The 16,429-nt window shown below is 36.8% G+C and overlaps 1 protein-coding gene across 2 annotated transcripts in view; it reads left to right on the top strand.

Annotated features, from left to right (window-relative positions):
- The window catches only part of csmd2 (CUB and Sushi multiple domains 2), a 291,911-nt gene that overhangs the window by 221,946 nt on the left and 53,536 nt on the right, over positions 1–16,429 (top strand). For both annotated transcript variants that reach the window (XM_051873150.1, XM_051873151.1), the window contains exons 34-42: positions 1,694–1,897; positions 3,312–3,436; positions 7,010–7,106; positions 8,088–8,192; positions 8,317–8,435; positions 10,058–10,127; positions 13,029–13,145; positions 13,628–13,837; positions 14,965–15,153. In XM_051873150.1, the coding sequence (XP_051729110.1) occupies positions 1,694–1,897; positions 3,312–3,436; positions 7,010–7,106; positions 8,088–8,192; positions 8,317–8,435; positions 10,058–10,127; positions 13,029–13,145; positions 13,628–13,837; positions 14,965–15,153 (1,236 nt within the window). The remainder of the gene's footprint in view (positions 1–1,693; positions 1,898–3,311; positions 3,437–7,009; positions 7,107–8,087; positions 8,193–8,316; positions 8,436–10,057; positions 10,128–13,028; positions 13,146–13,627; positions 13,838–14,964; positions 15,154–16,429) is intronic.

Genomic DNA, 16,429 nt, shown 5'->3' with positions numbered 1-16,429 from the left:
CATTACGCATGCGTGTGCTGCTGACGCAGAAGCTGGCCAGTAATGAGCCAGCCTTCTGACGTAGAACCCAGAAGCATTGATTTCCATCAAGAAGTGCATCATTTTTTGGTCAAGATCTTGTATTGACAATGCAAGAGGTGAGCACTCTGTAAAGTCTCCTCAAGCACATCCCAATGAAATTAAGGTCAGGACTCAGAGGTGCCAATTCTTGTGTGATTGATTCTTCATGCTCCCTCCCAAACATTCTTTCACAATTTGAGCTTGATGAATCTTGACATTGTCATCCTGGAATATGGCCATGATATTTCTTCCTACATGGTTGTTTAAGAAATGAAAAGCTACACACTCCATCTTTTAGGGTTAAAAGAACTGTTGCCAAACATTTAACATGCTAGAAACATAATAATCACTGTAATAATGATCCATCCATAGACTCTTGAAGTATTTGCCTATTAAATTCCCAACAGTGACTTTTTTTGTGTGTATATACACAGTGTGTGTGTGTGTGTGTGTGTGTGTGTGTGTGTCTTATTTAGTTTATTCATTTTTAGTTGTAGTAATTTCACTACTTAAACTAAATAAAGATTATAAATGTTGCATTGAAACTGAAATATAATTACACTGAGGTCAAAACATCAAATACAGCATCACAAAAAGAGAGAGATACATATATGGAGAGTAAAAGTTAACAACTGGTAATTCTTTCAAGTTTTTAAAATATGACAAAATGGGTTCCCATTTTGAGTAAAACCTGTCCACAGATCCCCTTAGTGTAAATTTGATCTTTTCTAATTTAAAAAAAAAACATCACATCTCCCAGCCAATCTGTCACAGAAGGAGGGGTAGGGGATTTCCAACTCAACAAAATTCTTCTGTGGGCCAATAAAGAAGTGTAAGCAATAGTGTCCCTCTGGGTTGCAGTTAAAGTATATAATACATTTTTAATATTCTATTCTAATGTTCATTTTATGTCAATTACGTAAATGTTTTTTTAATTGTTTTAGTTTTAGTTAACAGCACTGATTCAACATCCTGAAATTCTCAATCATGAATTGAAAAGGGAACCAAATATTACATTCTGAATTGTGCCCAAGCCTGCAATTAACTGCTCAAATGTTTTGTGTGGGATGTTCTAATCATAACTTGTGGTTGTGTTGTGCAGTCAGTTTTGATTGAGAGAGGCACTGTCGTCTGAATTAGGTGCTTAATTATTTAAACAATGCGCCCATGGTCTTTCTGTCTTTCTCAGACACACACTTACACACATTATATACGATGCTGTAAATGTACTGTACCTCTTTGGCAGCCATGGGGCCTCCTGTTAAAATGTGCTTTAACAACCTGCATCTTTCTCTATAATAGATAGTGTAGTTTTTAGGAGCTAAAGCAGCATTATTGTATCATCTCGCCTCCCCTGTGGTCTACAGTCATACGCCTGTTCATTTCCTGCTGTGTCTTTAATGGAAAAGTACAGCATCTTATAAAAGTATTAAAAGTAGTGGTGTTCTGGGGCATCCCAACCAGCTGTATGCACTGTGGTTCAAACTTTAAAGTGCCAGTTTCACTAACAATCTGGTGCATGACTGCATGTATAATGCATTGCAAACCATTTCTCACTTGGCAGGTGCCGCAACATCCTGAAGGTCCTTTGTTGTACAAATTCTTCTAACAATAGCGCATTTATTTGATTTAGCTGTCCCGAGGACCAGTGCGACTCAGTGCAGTTCAGTCCCAGAGCCCAGACACGGCAGACGCACGGGGAACAACTTTGCAGTGGGAGCCATGGTGAGTTTCGAATGCAATGCAGGATACGTCCTGGAGGGGCCCAGTGCCATCGAGTGCCTGACTGTACCCAACGCTCTGGCCCAGTGGAATGGCAGCATGCCAAGCTGCATTGGTAAGAGAGCGCTATCATACATTTCTAGAGATTTTTTGCAGATCACACATCTCTCTCAACTTTTACTATCATCATTCTAACAAGAGCCAGATGTTGATGACCAGGGGTCTTAAATTCAAATTACCTGGGGGCGACTAGCCAGGTGGAGTGCTCCATTGGGTTACATAGGCAGATGTTTTTTAAACCATGAATTTTAACTATATTCCGTTATTGGCACAGTTGAACAGTTTGATACATGTACTGACCTTTTTGGAATTACTTGTACTCATGCTTACTCCATTTAGTGCTTATTCCATTCTTATTCCACTTAGATTGTGTTCCTTAGAGATTTCAATCCTATTAGGAAATAACTATTAGGAGATATTAGGAGATTTAGGAGATTTCAAATATATTTGTCATATATTTCAAATGTCAGTATTTAAATAAATTAATTTATTTTGTAATTTATTAATTTAAATAAATGTATTTATTATAATTTATTAATAAATGAATACAGTTCAAATACAAGGACTTTCATAGCTACAAATTTGCACATAATGTTCATAGAAATATATATATATATATATATATATATATATATATAAATTGCACATAATGTTTGTTTGTATGTGTATATACATACACATTGTGTGAATCTGAGAAAAAAATAAGTCCTTATTACATTTAATTATCAGTAATTTATAATTATACACAATTTAATCATACATAATTATACATAATTATAAATAATTTAATATAATTTAAGTTATTAAAATACCTAAATATGTACATATGTATTTGGGTATTTTATTTATTTAAATTAGTATATATTTATCTATTAAATTGATAAAAGAAAATCTAATAAAAATAGAAAGGGTATCCTTCAACTGAAGGCACGGCTCCCCATTTGGTACTTCCAGAGTAAACATTTCCATTGAATATAATGGGAGCAATATAGTTTTGTCAGTTTGTAAAGTTGCTTAAGTGTCACATGTTTACTTGTGTCCCAACCTCCTCAGTGCGTTTGCTTGGATGAGCACAGTTAGATTCACATAACAGCTCTGGTGGCTGTCCTGGTGGGGAAACTGAGCAAACAGACTCCTACTCCTGCTCCTCTTGAGAGAGAGCTGTCGCCAGCAAACTCTCCCTGTGCCTAACAAGCAACGGCACACAGCTGTGGGCCAGCAGTCATGGCCTCCGGCGTGTCACACATTCACAAATGCGCACACTTGGCAGATGTTGCCGCAGGTACACTCAGGTATCCACACTCATGCGCAGCTGTTTACCTGTGCGCTTCACTGCAGCTACCAGATGCTTGACCACAGGAGCTGCACGAGTAGGAAGGTGGTGTCCTGGAAGATGACATAAACCCTTCGATACTGTAGGCTGTTTTGCCTTTTATACCTGCTTTTTCATCATTTTGTCTGTGCTGCAGTGCCATGTGGAGGGAATCTAACCCAACGGATAGGCACTATTCTGTCCCCCGGCTATCCTGAGCCCTACCTAAACAGCCTGAGCTGCGTATGGAAGATCACCGTGCCAGAAGGAATGGGAATCCAGGTACGCTCTTCTAGTAACAATATGTTATCTTTGTTCATACCATGTTATCCCCTTTTATAAGGCCATTATGAACACAAAGCATCATCACATGTTTTTTTTGTCTGAGGCCATGTGCATGCTGTAAAGTTTAAGTATAACAACCACTTTTATACACTACAGTTCAAACATTTGGGGTCAGTAAGATTTTTGAATGTTTTTGAAAGAAGTCTCTGTTTTGAGAGCACAGGGCTTGTGCGAGAAAATATGTGGTGAGAGACAGTATCAAAATATGCAACGAGTCAACACTCTTATCTCTGTTTCTGTGATTTTTCTAGCACTGCCTGAATTTTTCAGGGGTAAATTCAGTTGGATAATGCCGTTATCACTTCCAGTGCAGTGCGACACTTTTAAATGTGGTCACGGAAGAACGTTTAACAAGTCTGCAATGCTTCAACTCTGTTACTTTTTTAACCGTATCAATTTTTCATTTCAGTGCAGACCATAAAAGTTTAGATTCTAAGGGAGAAGGCAGTAATAATCGTCAGAATTTGAACAGTATCTTTACAGCCATCATTTCCTCCAGTCATACTTCATAACTCTATTCAGCTTTACCTTCTTGGCCTCTCTTCAACCTGGTTGTAAAGAGCTTTTTGAGATTATTTGGCACCTACTTTGGGTGGCCGTCTTTCTAAGGACCAGATTATATATGTCTGGTCTAAAACGAATACCTGTAGCCTTTGCATTTGCTGTTCAAAAGAACAGCATTTACTTGAAATAGAAATATTTTGTAACATTATAATATAAATATGTCTTTACTGTTACTTTTGATCAGTTTAAAAGTTTAATCTGTCCTTGCTGAATAAAATGACTGAATTTTTTTTTTTTTTTTTTTCCCCTTAAGTTTTGAATGGTACTGTTTAACTTTTCTTTTTTTTTTTTTTGACACTGAAGACAGAAGTAATGATGCTGAAAATTCAGCTTTGCCATCACAGGAATAAATTACAATTTAAAATCTATTAATGGAGCCTTGGTGAGGTACATATACTGTTCATCATATACTATCGAAACATATGTATGTAGTATTGCACAAACCTATAACAAACATAGGCAACAGTTTATTTTAGTGTCCTGTTACATGTAGTTACTATAGTAATTACTATAAATTGTGCATAATTGCATGCACTAACCCTAAACCACCCTTTAATCCTAACCCTAACCTTATAGTAAGTACATGTAGTTCATTATTATTACTCAGTACTTAAAGCTGCAGTCCCTAAGTTTTGCCTCTTTGTCGCCATATCTGTTTGAAACCTGCAATTGCAGTTATTTGCGGAATTATTATTTACGTGGGTTGGGGCTTGGCACGGCTCCACATCACGGATGAATCTAATGTTTTGAGGACAATGTTTGCTGTCAGTCACCGCACCGGTGGATATTGTACTTCGCAATCACAGATTGTAGTCTTGGAAGTATGACCAAAATAAGAATTTTCACCGGAAAATGTCATCTGAACAAGTAAGTAACATGTCTGCCAATTTTGTTCTGACCAACTGAGAAAAAAAAAGGCATTACAATAAATCACGCTGCCAATGGTGATTAAATCTAACGATTGCTCAGTTCATATCAAATCAAACCGTGTGAGTTATTAGTATTGTTATACTTTGTTCTCAAATTTCTAATGTTAACAACATCAGCATTGCGTGACTACATGTATTTAGTGTGTATTCACGTCCGAAGTCTTTTGCTTTTGACTTCGGGTGAATCTCTAGTTGTCACTTATGATTGTCATTTGAACCTTTCTGAATTACAATCCGCCATCAAAATGACAAGTTTAATTATTCCAGCTGCTGTGAGAGAAGGCTATAAATGATCCGTCACCTGCAGCATCCGGGACTCCTTCTTTATGTATACTGACGTGATGTAATGATGCAAAGGCAAACTCGTATTTCCCGCGGAAACCTACCACTACCACTCAGATTAAAAAACATTATTACAAGCTTACCGTTGTGAATCAGGCTAAGGTAAGGAGATAGTTTTGAACACTGGCTGGTTATGTACTTGCTCAAAAATGTATTTTGGGTCATTTTTAACCCAAAAAAGTTACGGACTGCAGCTTTAATTATGTATAGTGTTACTATGTATAGTTACACCCCTAAAATAAAGTATAAACCCAAACATGATTAAAAGTCAGTCTCCTTTACATGTCTTATGAGTAAGCACATTTTAAATGCAGCTTTAAATGGTGAAGGTAGGCAAGATGAGCAGTGTTGATTGGATGCAAGTGATTTTTTTTTTTTTTCTTCAAGTAGCATCTGCCTCTCCAGACTTGCCTCACCCTGTTGGATACAAATGTAATCAAATATATCTCTGAATCATGGGAGGAGTTCAGGACCACTTACTTAATTGCCTTTAACCCAATTCATAAACTTCTCACTATAGGAGAATTGGAGCCATGCAGAAATGATTACAGCATCCCTAAAAGTAAGAGAGACGTGATATAAATGGGCAGTGGTATGAAAGGAAAGAGGTTCAGATGAGGAGATTTAAGAGACATCCCTATACAACTTATTGTGCATATTTTCTTCTACTCTGATGTAAGGCTTAGTAATATTTATTGAATATCCCCACATGGCTTTTTTATGCGTTTAAAATTTATATAAATAGTAAATATTGCTGTTTATTACTATGCATTGCTAAATTGGTGCACATAAATGAAAATGATTTTAAAATTCTTCTTTGAGTTTTAGTGAAAAGTGTGGAAAACATGCCTTGATTATTTCTAAACAAGATTTTTCCTGTAATTTACTTCTTTTTGATAATGAAGTGCTTGTCTACAGTGGTTGAAATGATGGCTTATCTGATTGAAAAAGAAAAAAAAATCACCCTTGAATGCAATTTCAGATAAAATGCTTGCGTATTGAATGTTGTCAAAAGTCTGAAAATATGCTAAAAAGGAGCAAATATCATCACTGAACAAATTTCGTTTCAGGTGTATTACTTGTCTACACTACATTTATCTCTAGGTTTGGGAAAGAAGTGTAGAAGAGCTCTTAACTGATTCTTTAAGGTGGATTGATGGTGTGTTTTCGTTTTGTGTCAGACAGAGCACTCATGAAGGCTGGATATTGAACTAACCCCCTCCCTCACATGAAATTTCCAATTCACTGTGTGAAGCAAGCACAAATAAATGTGCCATTTGACAGCAAGGCTATCAGATGTGACAATCTTCCAGCGATAGCCACAGTCATGCCACTGTGACCAGCCAATTTCTAGACTTGTTTGAGGCTGGGGCGGAAAAAATAAATGTCTACCAAAATATTTACAGGGCTGAGCATTGGAAAAACTGTGTGAACGGCTCATACAACAAATGCAGAAGAATGCCTCTCTCATTTTTGAAGATGACATTTGAAACGTTATATATAACATCAATCTTTATTTGGCATATTCTTGTAACTTTTCAAGACTATACGCAGAACTTTAAAGCATATCATGCCTGATAGCCAAGTGCCTGTAATATTTGTCAGTACAATCCACTGATATTCACAAAGAAGGAAGCCACTGTATTATTTCCTTTGTTCTGTTCCTTTCTCTCAGATCCAGGTGATTAGCTTTGTGACAGAGCAGAACTGGGACTCTCTCGAGGTGTTTGATGGGGGTGACAACACTGACACCATGCTAGGGAGCTTCTCAGGTGGGCTGTGTAATACTTCTGTAACTCAGTTCATTACATAAACACACATTGTCACAGTAATCTTGTTGTTGTTGCTTTGAATGCTTGGAAGATTCTCTGTGGATGCATGGCTGAGAGAAATGCACAGTTTTGTCTTTGTAAAGAAATGTAGTTTTGCAACAATTTTTAGACTACAATATGAAGTATAGAAGAGTTACTGCTTTTTTGAAAGGGTTTATAGATCATAAAAGCGAGTCTTTATTGTTGCTAGTGTGCATTTATGTTGCATTATGGGAAACAGAAGCTACTTGCACAGTAGGGAAGGCTGAATTTTCCCTTTTATTGGCACAAAGACCAGGCACAAATGTTACAAGTGCCCTAGAGAGAGATAAATGAAAGATACATCCTAAAATGAATAACGGAGTACAGAGTGAAGACAAATGAGTCAATCAGATCCACAAACACTGAGCCATATGACTAAAACAGTTGTATAAATTCCAGACGAATGAATGCATAACTGTTCTCATCTGCATTGGGCTTTTAGAAATGAATGCTTGAAGAAAAACAACAAAGAATATTTTTATGGTATTTCACTTGACTTGTATGCAATGTAAATGTGAAGATATAAAACTTGATATTCAGACAGTTGTTTTGTATTTCATCATAATGTTTGAAACCGAATAACAGAAATGCCTGTACACTTATTTAGTGTTTTATTTAAAAATGTTATTTAATTTATTTGCTTTTATGTATTTTTGTAATGTCATTTTTATTAGGTTTTTTTTTTTTTTTTTATGTATTTTTATTTCAGTTTTACTTTTCAAGCTTATTATCTTATTAGTAGTAGTATTGTTATTCTTTTATTTCAGCTTTATTTCAATTAAAGAATACAGTTTTAATAGGTTTTATGAACAGTAGCAGTGTGAACTATCAAAAAGATGTCAAGGACACACTGATTCAACTACATAATCACAATATGCTAATGGCTTCTTTATTCTACAGGTACAACAGTCCCAGCCCTCCTAAACAGCACCTCCAACCAGCTCTACTTGCACTTCTTCTCAGACATCAGCGTCTCTGCAGCCGGTTTCCGTCTGGAGTACAAGAGTAGGACATCTGTTGCGAGTCCTGTGCATCTGGACTACACACACATCTCTAAAAACTCAACTAGCTTTTGCATTCAGCTTAATGCCTCTCTTTATTTGTCCTATTGTCTTGTTTTCTATTACAGCTGTGTCTCTCACTAGCTGTCCTGAACCGGTTATACCCATGAATGGCTTCAAAGTGGGCGAGAGACTACAGATGAACAATGTGGTGTCCTTTCAGTGTGACCCTGGATATACTCTGCAGGTGAGAGTGAACTTGCCAAAAGTTGGACAAAACCGTGGACACAATACAGCAGCGGTCGCTTCAGGACACAGATGTTATATTAGCCATCAAATTGTGTCTCAACATGGCTCCAAAATGGTTTATTGTACAAAGTACCAAAAATATCCTTAAAATGCTCTCGGTAGCCAATAATTCACTGCTCAAAACGCTGTGGTCAGAGGAAACCATGATTAGCCTTGACTGAGAGCATGTTACGCAACACGTTCATGTTGGCACCTACCAAATTTGTCTAGCTTTTACTAAAAGAAAACAATTTTCTTCGGGGAAACCTATTTATTTTTCTATCCAGACTATTTACAATTATATACTGGAAGTAATGCCAATGTTATGGGTTCAAAAGACCTTGCAGTCAGTTTTTTTTGATAAGTTGATTGGAGAAATGGGGGTGGCAGCAATTTAATAGATTTGCCAATGCCTGGCCCCCATGTTGATCAACTGCTATTTTGCATTTTCATAACCTGTTGGCTGCCCGGGACAGTGCACAAACCTTACAGCTATTTCAAGCCGGTTTGAAATTTATTGTAGCATCTGCAATTTGTAGTAGTTTTGTCTCACAAATTTGTGTGCAAATAGAACACTGTGACGTGCACAGCACCACAACGAGTTACTTACAGTCTAGGGTTTTGTTACAGACTGGGTCCAGACTTAAAACCATGAAAGGGCGAGGAGCTTCAGTTTTTTGTGCCTTACTTAAAGGGTTACTTCACCAAAAATCCCAAAACTCTATCATTAATGACTCACCCTCTTGGTGTTCCAAACCCGTAAGACTTTTATTCATCTTCAGAACACAAATGAAGATATTGTTAATGAAATTTGAGAGATTTCTGTCCCTCCATTGAGAGGTAAGCAACTACTAATTTGACACTTCAAAAAGTTCATAAAGAGATCCATATGAATTGAGTGGTCTAGTCCAAATTTTCTGAAGAGACTCGATCGCTTTATATGATGAACAGATTGAATTTAGGCTTTTATTCACATATAAACATTGATCAGCGAACATAAACAGAACCTCAACCGAACCTGCTTGTTGCACGAGAACAAACTTCGTGCGGAAGCTCAAATGTGCTGCGTAACATGAATGAGCCTCATTGGTTCTGTCACGCATCAAACAAACATGCTTGAGCTTCCGTTTACCACAACAGATGTGTGCGTTAATGAAAGTTTATATGTGAATTAAGTTTATATGTGAAAGTTTATATGTAAATTAAATCAGTGTATAAAGCGATTGTGTCTATTCTGAAAATTTGGACTAAACTGCTCTTTTCATATGTATTAGTTTTACGATCTCTTTATGAACTTTTTGAAGTGTCAAAGTGGTAGTTGCATGGACTGTCAATAGAGGGACAGAAATCACTCATATTTCATTAAAAATGTCTTCATTTGTGTCCCAAAGATGAAAGAAAGTCGTATGGGTTTGGAACGAAATGAGGGTGAGTAAAATCTGAGAGAAAAAAGAAAAATGTGTCTGAGTCATGATGATCCAAACTGTGAATGTCAGAGTGTGGCCAGAATGAATACTGAATGAATGAAGGAAAGACTGAAAAACAAACGATATTTCTTATTTTTATTTTTTATCTTTGCAGGGAGTCTCCCATATCTCTTGCATGCCAGGGCCTGTGCGCCGCTGGAACTATCCGCCTCCTCTCTGCATCGGTAATAACTTCTGTCATCTTTTATTCATTTATTTCTTTTCTAAATCCTGGCTTCTGCAGATTTATGAGTTCATATCTACCACAGAGTCCCAAATGGTACAGAACTACACGGGTACTTGTGTCCGTGGGTACAGCGGCCCCAAAAAGTACTCGGGCACTTAAGCCACATTTAAAAATGTATGAATTTCAATGCATTAGGTAGCAAATTATCAAATAAATGATGCTAGAGTGTTTCACAGAACTAACTTCACTTTTCTGAGCCATTTATGCAGTTATTGCTTTTATCCAGCTGGTCCCAAGCTCATTTTTAGTGAAAGTATGAGGTCAGTTCTCCTCAAGTTCACACAGATGTCCTAGTAGTGTGTAGTTCATCACATTAACTTTGAACATGATCCAATTGTGCTTGTGCCGTATTTCATTAAAAACTGCTGTTTGGTTGGTTAATTTATCTAATGCAGTGAAAAGAGCAAGGATAAAGAGTCTTCACATGATCAACATTATAGCATCACATGTTTCTTGAAAAAAAACCTAACGTCCGATTAGATCCCTATTAGCTCTATCTCCTGCTGTGATTGGCTGAGCTCTTGAGATGATTCATTGCTTGGATGGTCATCAGCAGTTTCTTGATTCCTGCTGCTTTTTCAAAAGAGCATATTTTGAACTCCTCCACTATAGACTCCATTCAGGATCTGAAGCTTTGTAGGGCTTCTCAGCACATCCGTAGAGTCTCTTTGAGTCCAAAGCCAGGGCTTTAATCAGAGTGATATTTGAATCAATCAGTAGTTTAGATTCAGAGCCTCGAGAGGAGGAGGGGATAGAGCATACGTTTTCACTGATATGAGAAGATTGAAGGCTACAGAGGTGCTCGAGTGGCCTTTGATGGCTTTGGGAAGTGAATTGCCCTTTTTTAATAAATGAAAGACTTGTTTCCCCTATGATGTCAATAGAAAAGCTAATGTGTTACATTTCTTTATTCGGCACAAAGCTTTCAGGGTCACCGAACAAGGTAGACCGCATTGCTAAGCAACGTGAAACGTCAGTCGAATTGTAGCCCACACAGGCTGTCATAGATGTCACATTGCATTGCATGTTTACATGCTCTTTCACCATGGAGATTTTTTTTTTCCTTTTCATTTACAGTTTGAGTGAAAAGTGAAATTGGAAAAAAAGCATCTTGTGATTTTACTAGAAATTAGAAAATTATCTGAAATATGATTTATTTGGTCACACATTAGATTACATTAGGTCACACATTTATTAGGGGTGACCCTGAATAGTCGACATATATATAGTGTTATGAGACAAGATATGGGGGTGCTCAATATCTGATTTTACATAGACCTACCGGTTCTCTCCCAATAGCTTAATATACAGCCTATTATGATAATGCTATAAATAAAAAAATGTGAAAAGAAAGAATCTGTTAATAAATATTTTTTAATGTGCGTGAATAAATCCAACCACAAGTTTCACTTTCCATGATTCGTGACCGACAGAGGAGCATCTTGGTGGCAGGGGTTACAATGTCTGGGATAAGTAAATCTAAAGTGTAGAATTGGATGCACTTCGAAATGGTAAAAGATGAACCAAAAAGTGCGCCGCACTTCTGCCGGCCAATGTTAACAAGTTGACTAGCGCACTATTTGAAAAGACTCAAATGGACACAGGCAGATCGCGTGAAAGACTGGATTTTTTTTTCCGATCAGGTAGAGAAAAATGATTTCAAAACATTTCAGCCGGTTCTAGTTTGATTTTTGGATGCTGTGAATGTTTAGCTAAAAAGACTGCCACTCCAGTTTAGCGTTTATAAACAATATATAGTCTCTGCAGTTAAAAAGACAAAGTTGACAATTCTGGCTATACTTTTGTTATTTTAATAATTTCTTTAATTTTAATTTATTTATTGATCATTCTGGGTAATCTAATTTAACTATTTGTGGCTTGTGTTTTGAATATAAGTTCCCCTGCACTTTAGGCATTTTGCACCTGTGACTTGATTATGACTATTTCATTTTTTATTTATTAGAACAGTATATTGTGTTCTAATTCCATTCTGTAAATTATTTTTTTTATTGTTTTTCGGTGCATCGATGTAGCGCTGTAGAGTTATGCTAATTAATCTAAAATGTTTTTATTCATTTTCTTCTATATCTTTGTGTGATGTTCTGTACATCGTGGCTGTGAACGTTTATCCACATTGCCTTTCATTTCAGTTTAAAAAAGATAAAAAGTCAGTTTCGTCTATCACTTGACAGGCAGTTTGGTCGCTTTATTAGAAAGTTGTTTCTCTGTGCTTTGTGTGAGAGAAAATAAAAAGTTGTCTTGAGCTGCAGGTATAGGCCTTACTTCATTTTCCGCGTCCCGCTCCATCTTGTGCACAGTTGAGCATGAGCCTCAGCGGCCTTGAGCGTGTTTTTTCAAGCACTAACCCTATATATATACTAATATATATGTGTGTATATATATATATATATATATATATATATATATATATATATATATATATACATGATTCGACTATGTAAATATATATATGTGTGTGTGTGTGTTGTATATTTTATATCTTAGATGTTCAATGTGCTCTTAGACTTTTGGATCCCACTGTATATTTAGCAACTATGGAAGCCATGCTGGCTCTCCAATAAAAGACAAGTTCATTTGCAGGTCAGTGACCGCAATTTTCACTTTCAGTCATATTTATATTCCCACCAATCAAAAGAAGTGGAAATAGCCTGTTGGTTGCCTCATATCATTCTCTAAAAATAGCCTGACAGCTGTCAGCTGTTTTTATCGGCCTTTAGAAGTACTTGAACCTTGACCACATCAGGTTTGGTTTATATCGCAGTATGTGTTTTCGATAAATTAATGTTTTTAATATTGTCTTCACCATTTTTCCTTTCAGCTCAGTGTGGGGGAATCAGAGAGGAGATGGAAGGCACCATCCTCAGCCCTGGTTTCCCAGGAAACTACCCTAGCAACAGTGACTGCACCTGGAGGATTTACTTGCCAGTCGGTTATGGTGAGGACACAGCAGAATGAACAGATGCTATTTAGAAAGAGTTGCCTGGTAATGCCAGTGAGTTCTAGTTTAAGATGTATTGGCTAAAGCCGGTGATACTTACCATGATATTTATCTGGTTTGTTACGAAATGTTATCAGAGACAGAATGAGGGGGAGGCAGAGCACTCATGGAAAAATGAATAGGAGAAATCTTGTCCCCAATATCGCAGTTATAGAAATCAAATTCCCGCCTTTTCATTACAAGAACCAATATCATTTGTATTATTTCATTTTAGCATTGAAAATTAGCTGGACAAGCATGAACAAATGCATTTTTAGTGTCTGATTGTATTGCTTATTTGAAATAAGTTTCTCCATTCAGGTAGATAGAAGCTGTTCTTGTATGCATGTTGCCTGCATAAAAATAGCTGTTAGCAAGATGACTGGGATGGCATGGAACTTTGACATTACTAAACACATCCTGTTTTATCATCCAAACAGGGGCTCATGTGCAGTTCTTGAACTTTTCCACTGAGGCCAACCATGATTTCCTAGAAATTAGGAATGGACCTTTTGACACTAGTACAGTGATCGGCAGATTCAGTGGGCAGGACATACCACCATCTCTTCTAACCACCTCCCATGAGACCACTATATATTTCCATAGTGATCACTCTCAGAATAAGCCTGGCTTCAGATTTGATTATCAGGGTAAGGAAACTAAAAGTTGAAAAAGTTGACCATTTTACTTCACATTCTGTTGTAGTTAGCATTGTTTTTGCAGTTCTGCCTTTGCACATTAATTTTCTCAGGAACCTCAATCTGAATATCAGTTTCAATACCTTGCCAAGACAATCAGTCAAGATAACGAGTAAACTCGATAGTAACCCATTCTCTGTGAAGCTGTGCATAAAATCCATCAGGTATAAAATGCTGCTGATGCCAGAATCCAAAGTAGAATATGAGTCCAATGAGTGAATTTAAAATTGTATCATAGAAATGGCCTGTTCTAAGACAGATCCATGAAGCTATCAGAATTTACACTGTAATGCAATGACAGTTTGCAGTATTGAAATGATTCATGAATACATAATTATGTGTACATTAGAATATAAATCAAGCATTATATCCGGCAGTATACCCTTTTGCAGAGCTTTGTTACAGAAGATGCTCTGATCCACATAATTCAATTTCTTTAGTCATGGTCAGTCTGTCTGAAAGCTTCAGCGTATTTCCTTTTGTGTCTGTGAGATTTGAAAAATAATTTGGCAAAACTTCTCATAATGGCGCCAGACTCAGACAGAACTAATGAAAAGAAATGTGTATGAATTTTTATTTCAAAACTTCTCTTCAGAATGACTTTAAGATATAATTGAGGAAAATAGACAGAAAAAAATGGAGAAATGCAAACATTTTAACTCAGGGACGGAATGTTGTGATGTAAGTGTTTTGGTGCTTTCACTGCCTGCAATGAACATTGATCACTTGTTTGCATTCCCATGAAGTTCAGACCTCCATAATTGAAATCTGAGAAGGAGAAAAAAAATGACAGCATCTGTCATTGCCAAAGCTTTGATTGCACTTGCTTTGAATCAAATCCCAATGCTTTGTTGGTGTATAGCAATCACATGATTCCATGCATATGGTTTAAGTGTAAAACTCGGTTTAGACTGGTGCTTGGAGCTCAGAGCAATCATTTTTTCAATGCAAATTCATTTCTTTGAGGTGTCACAACAGATGCACTTGTCATGGGCTCTGCTTTCTTCTAGCAGGTTCAAAAATGAATCATACGTTTTCTTCCCCCATGTTTTATGTAGCAATATGTCTGTCTTTTCCAGCCTATGAACTTCAGGAGTGTCCTGATCCTGAACCCTTTCACAATGGTGTGGTGGTTGGGGCTGGTTATAATGTGGGTCAGTCCATCTCTTTTGAGTGCTATCCTGGGTATCAGCTGATGGGACACTCCATTCTTACCTGTCAACATGGAACTACACGCAACTGGGATCATCCGTTTCCTCGTTGTGAAGGTACAACCTCCTCCATTTCCTCTCCCACATAAGTAAACATCTGATAGCCTATATGCATTGGTGTAAGGACAGTTTTTATTTAGAAACCAACCTGGTTTCATTGGTCAGATTTAATATACATATATATATATATATATATATATATATATACACACATTACATTCCAGTGTGTAACTTGATTATGATATTTGATGTTATAATCAAATATAATATTTGAGATTCCTTGTTACATCTAAAATTAGTTGTTTATCATGTGTTTTAATGCATTATACTTCCTAAAGGTGTAACAGTGAATAGATAAGTATTAAAATGTATTATAACTGGTTATAATTATTCATGCCTTACATTACACTGCAAAATTAATGCATTAAAAATACTTTTATAATGTATTATACAGTATCATAATGCTATTATAATGTATTATTAAAAGGCTTTAAGTACAGTCTTCCCAAAAAAAGTTGTAAAGGCGTAGTTCACCTCAAAATGAAAATTCTGACATCATTTATTGACCATCACATCATTATAAATGCAGCATGTTCACATTGCCCGGTTTCATACAATGCAAGTGAACAAATGACAAAATGTACTATAAAAATAGTTGAACTTAACTACTGGCAAATAGTGTATTCTGTATGCTTAATTACTAGCTTTGTTCTCCCCATCATCACTCCAGCTTTAAATGTGGGTCAGAGAGGACAACTGCACATAAATGCAAATTCTTTACTATAAACCATCCTTACAGACTCAATGGCTCCTTTCTAACATCTCCTCCAAGGGGTTGATGGGAAAGGAATGGAGTTCATCCTTGACCCACATTCTCATGCTCATTTTTTCTGTTGATTCAGTGAGTTAATTATGCAGTGGGTCACAAGGTAGCGTATGCACTGGGGATGCTGAATGCTCGTGTGGGAATAAAGATGCTCCTGGGAGGTATTCAAGGGGCTGACATAGCATTTGCAGCCTCGTCACCTTGTTCAGGCACCGGTGCTTTGCCCAGCATCGCTGCACAGGTGAACCCGCAAATAGAAAGACACATTATTCATCCACACTGTGTTACAATAATTCACACAATGAAAAACTTAGCATCAACCTGGGCCTTGTTAAAACACTCTTGCAGCGTGCGTAATTGAATTTGTAGTAATCGAGAGCTCTGGTGTGACAGAGTGAAAAGGGAAAAAATGAATATGATGCACCGTACTCTCATGCTGAGTAATATGCAGACTGTCAAGAAGAAAGATGAAAAATGGGACTCTGCTTTTTTTTTTTTTTTTTTTTT

This window comes from Ctenopharyngodon idella, chromosome 19, assembly GCF_019924925.1.
Source record: "Ctenopharyngodon idella isolate HZGC_01 chromosome 19, HZGC01, whole genome shotgun sequence".
Classification (NCBI taxonomy): Eukaryota; Metazoa; Chordata; class Actinopteri; order Cypriniformes; family Xenocyprididae; genus Ctenopharyngodon; species Ctenopharyngodon idella.
The sequence above is the reverse complement of the archived record's forward strand: the minus strand, read 5'-3'. Positions and strand labels throughout refer to the sequence as shown.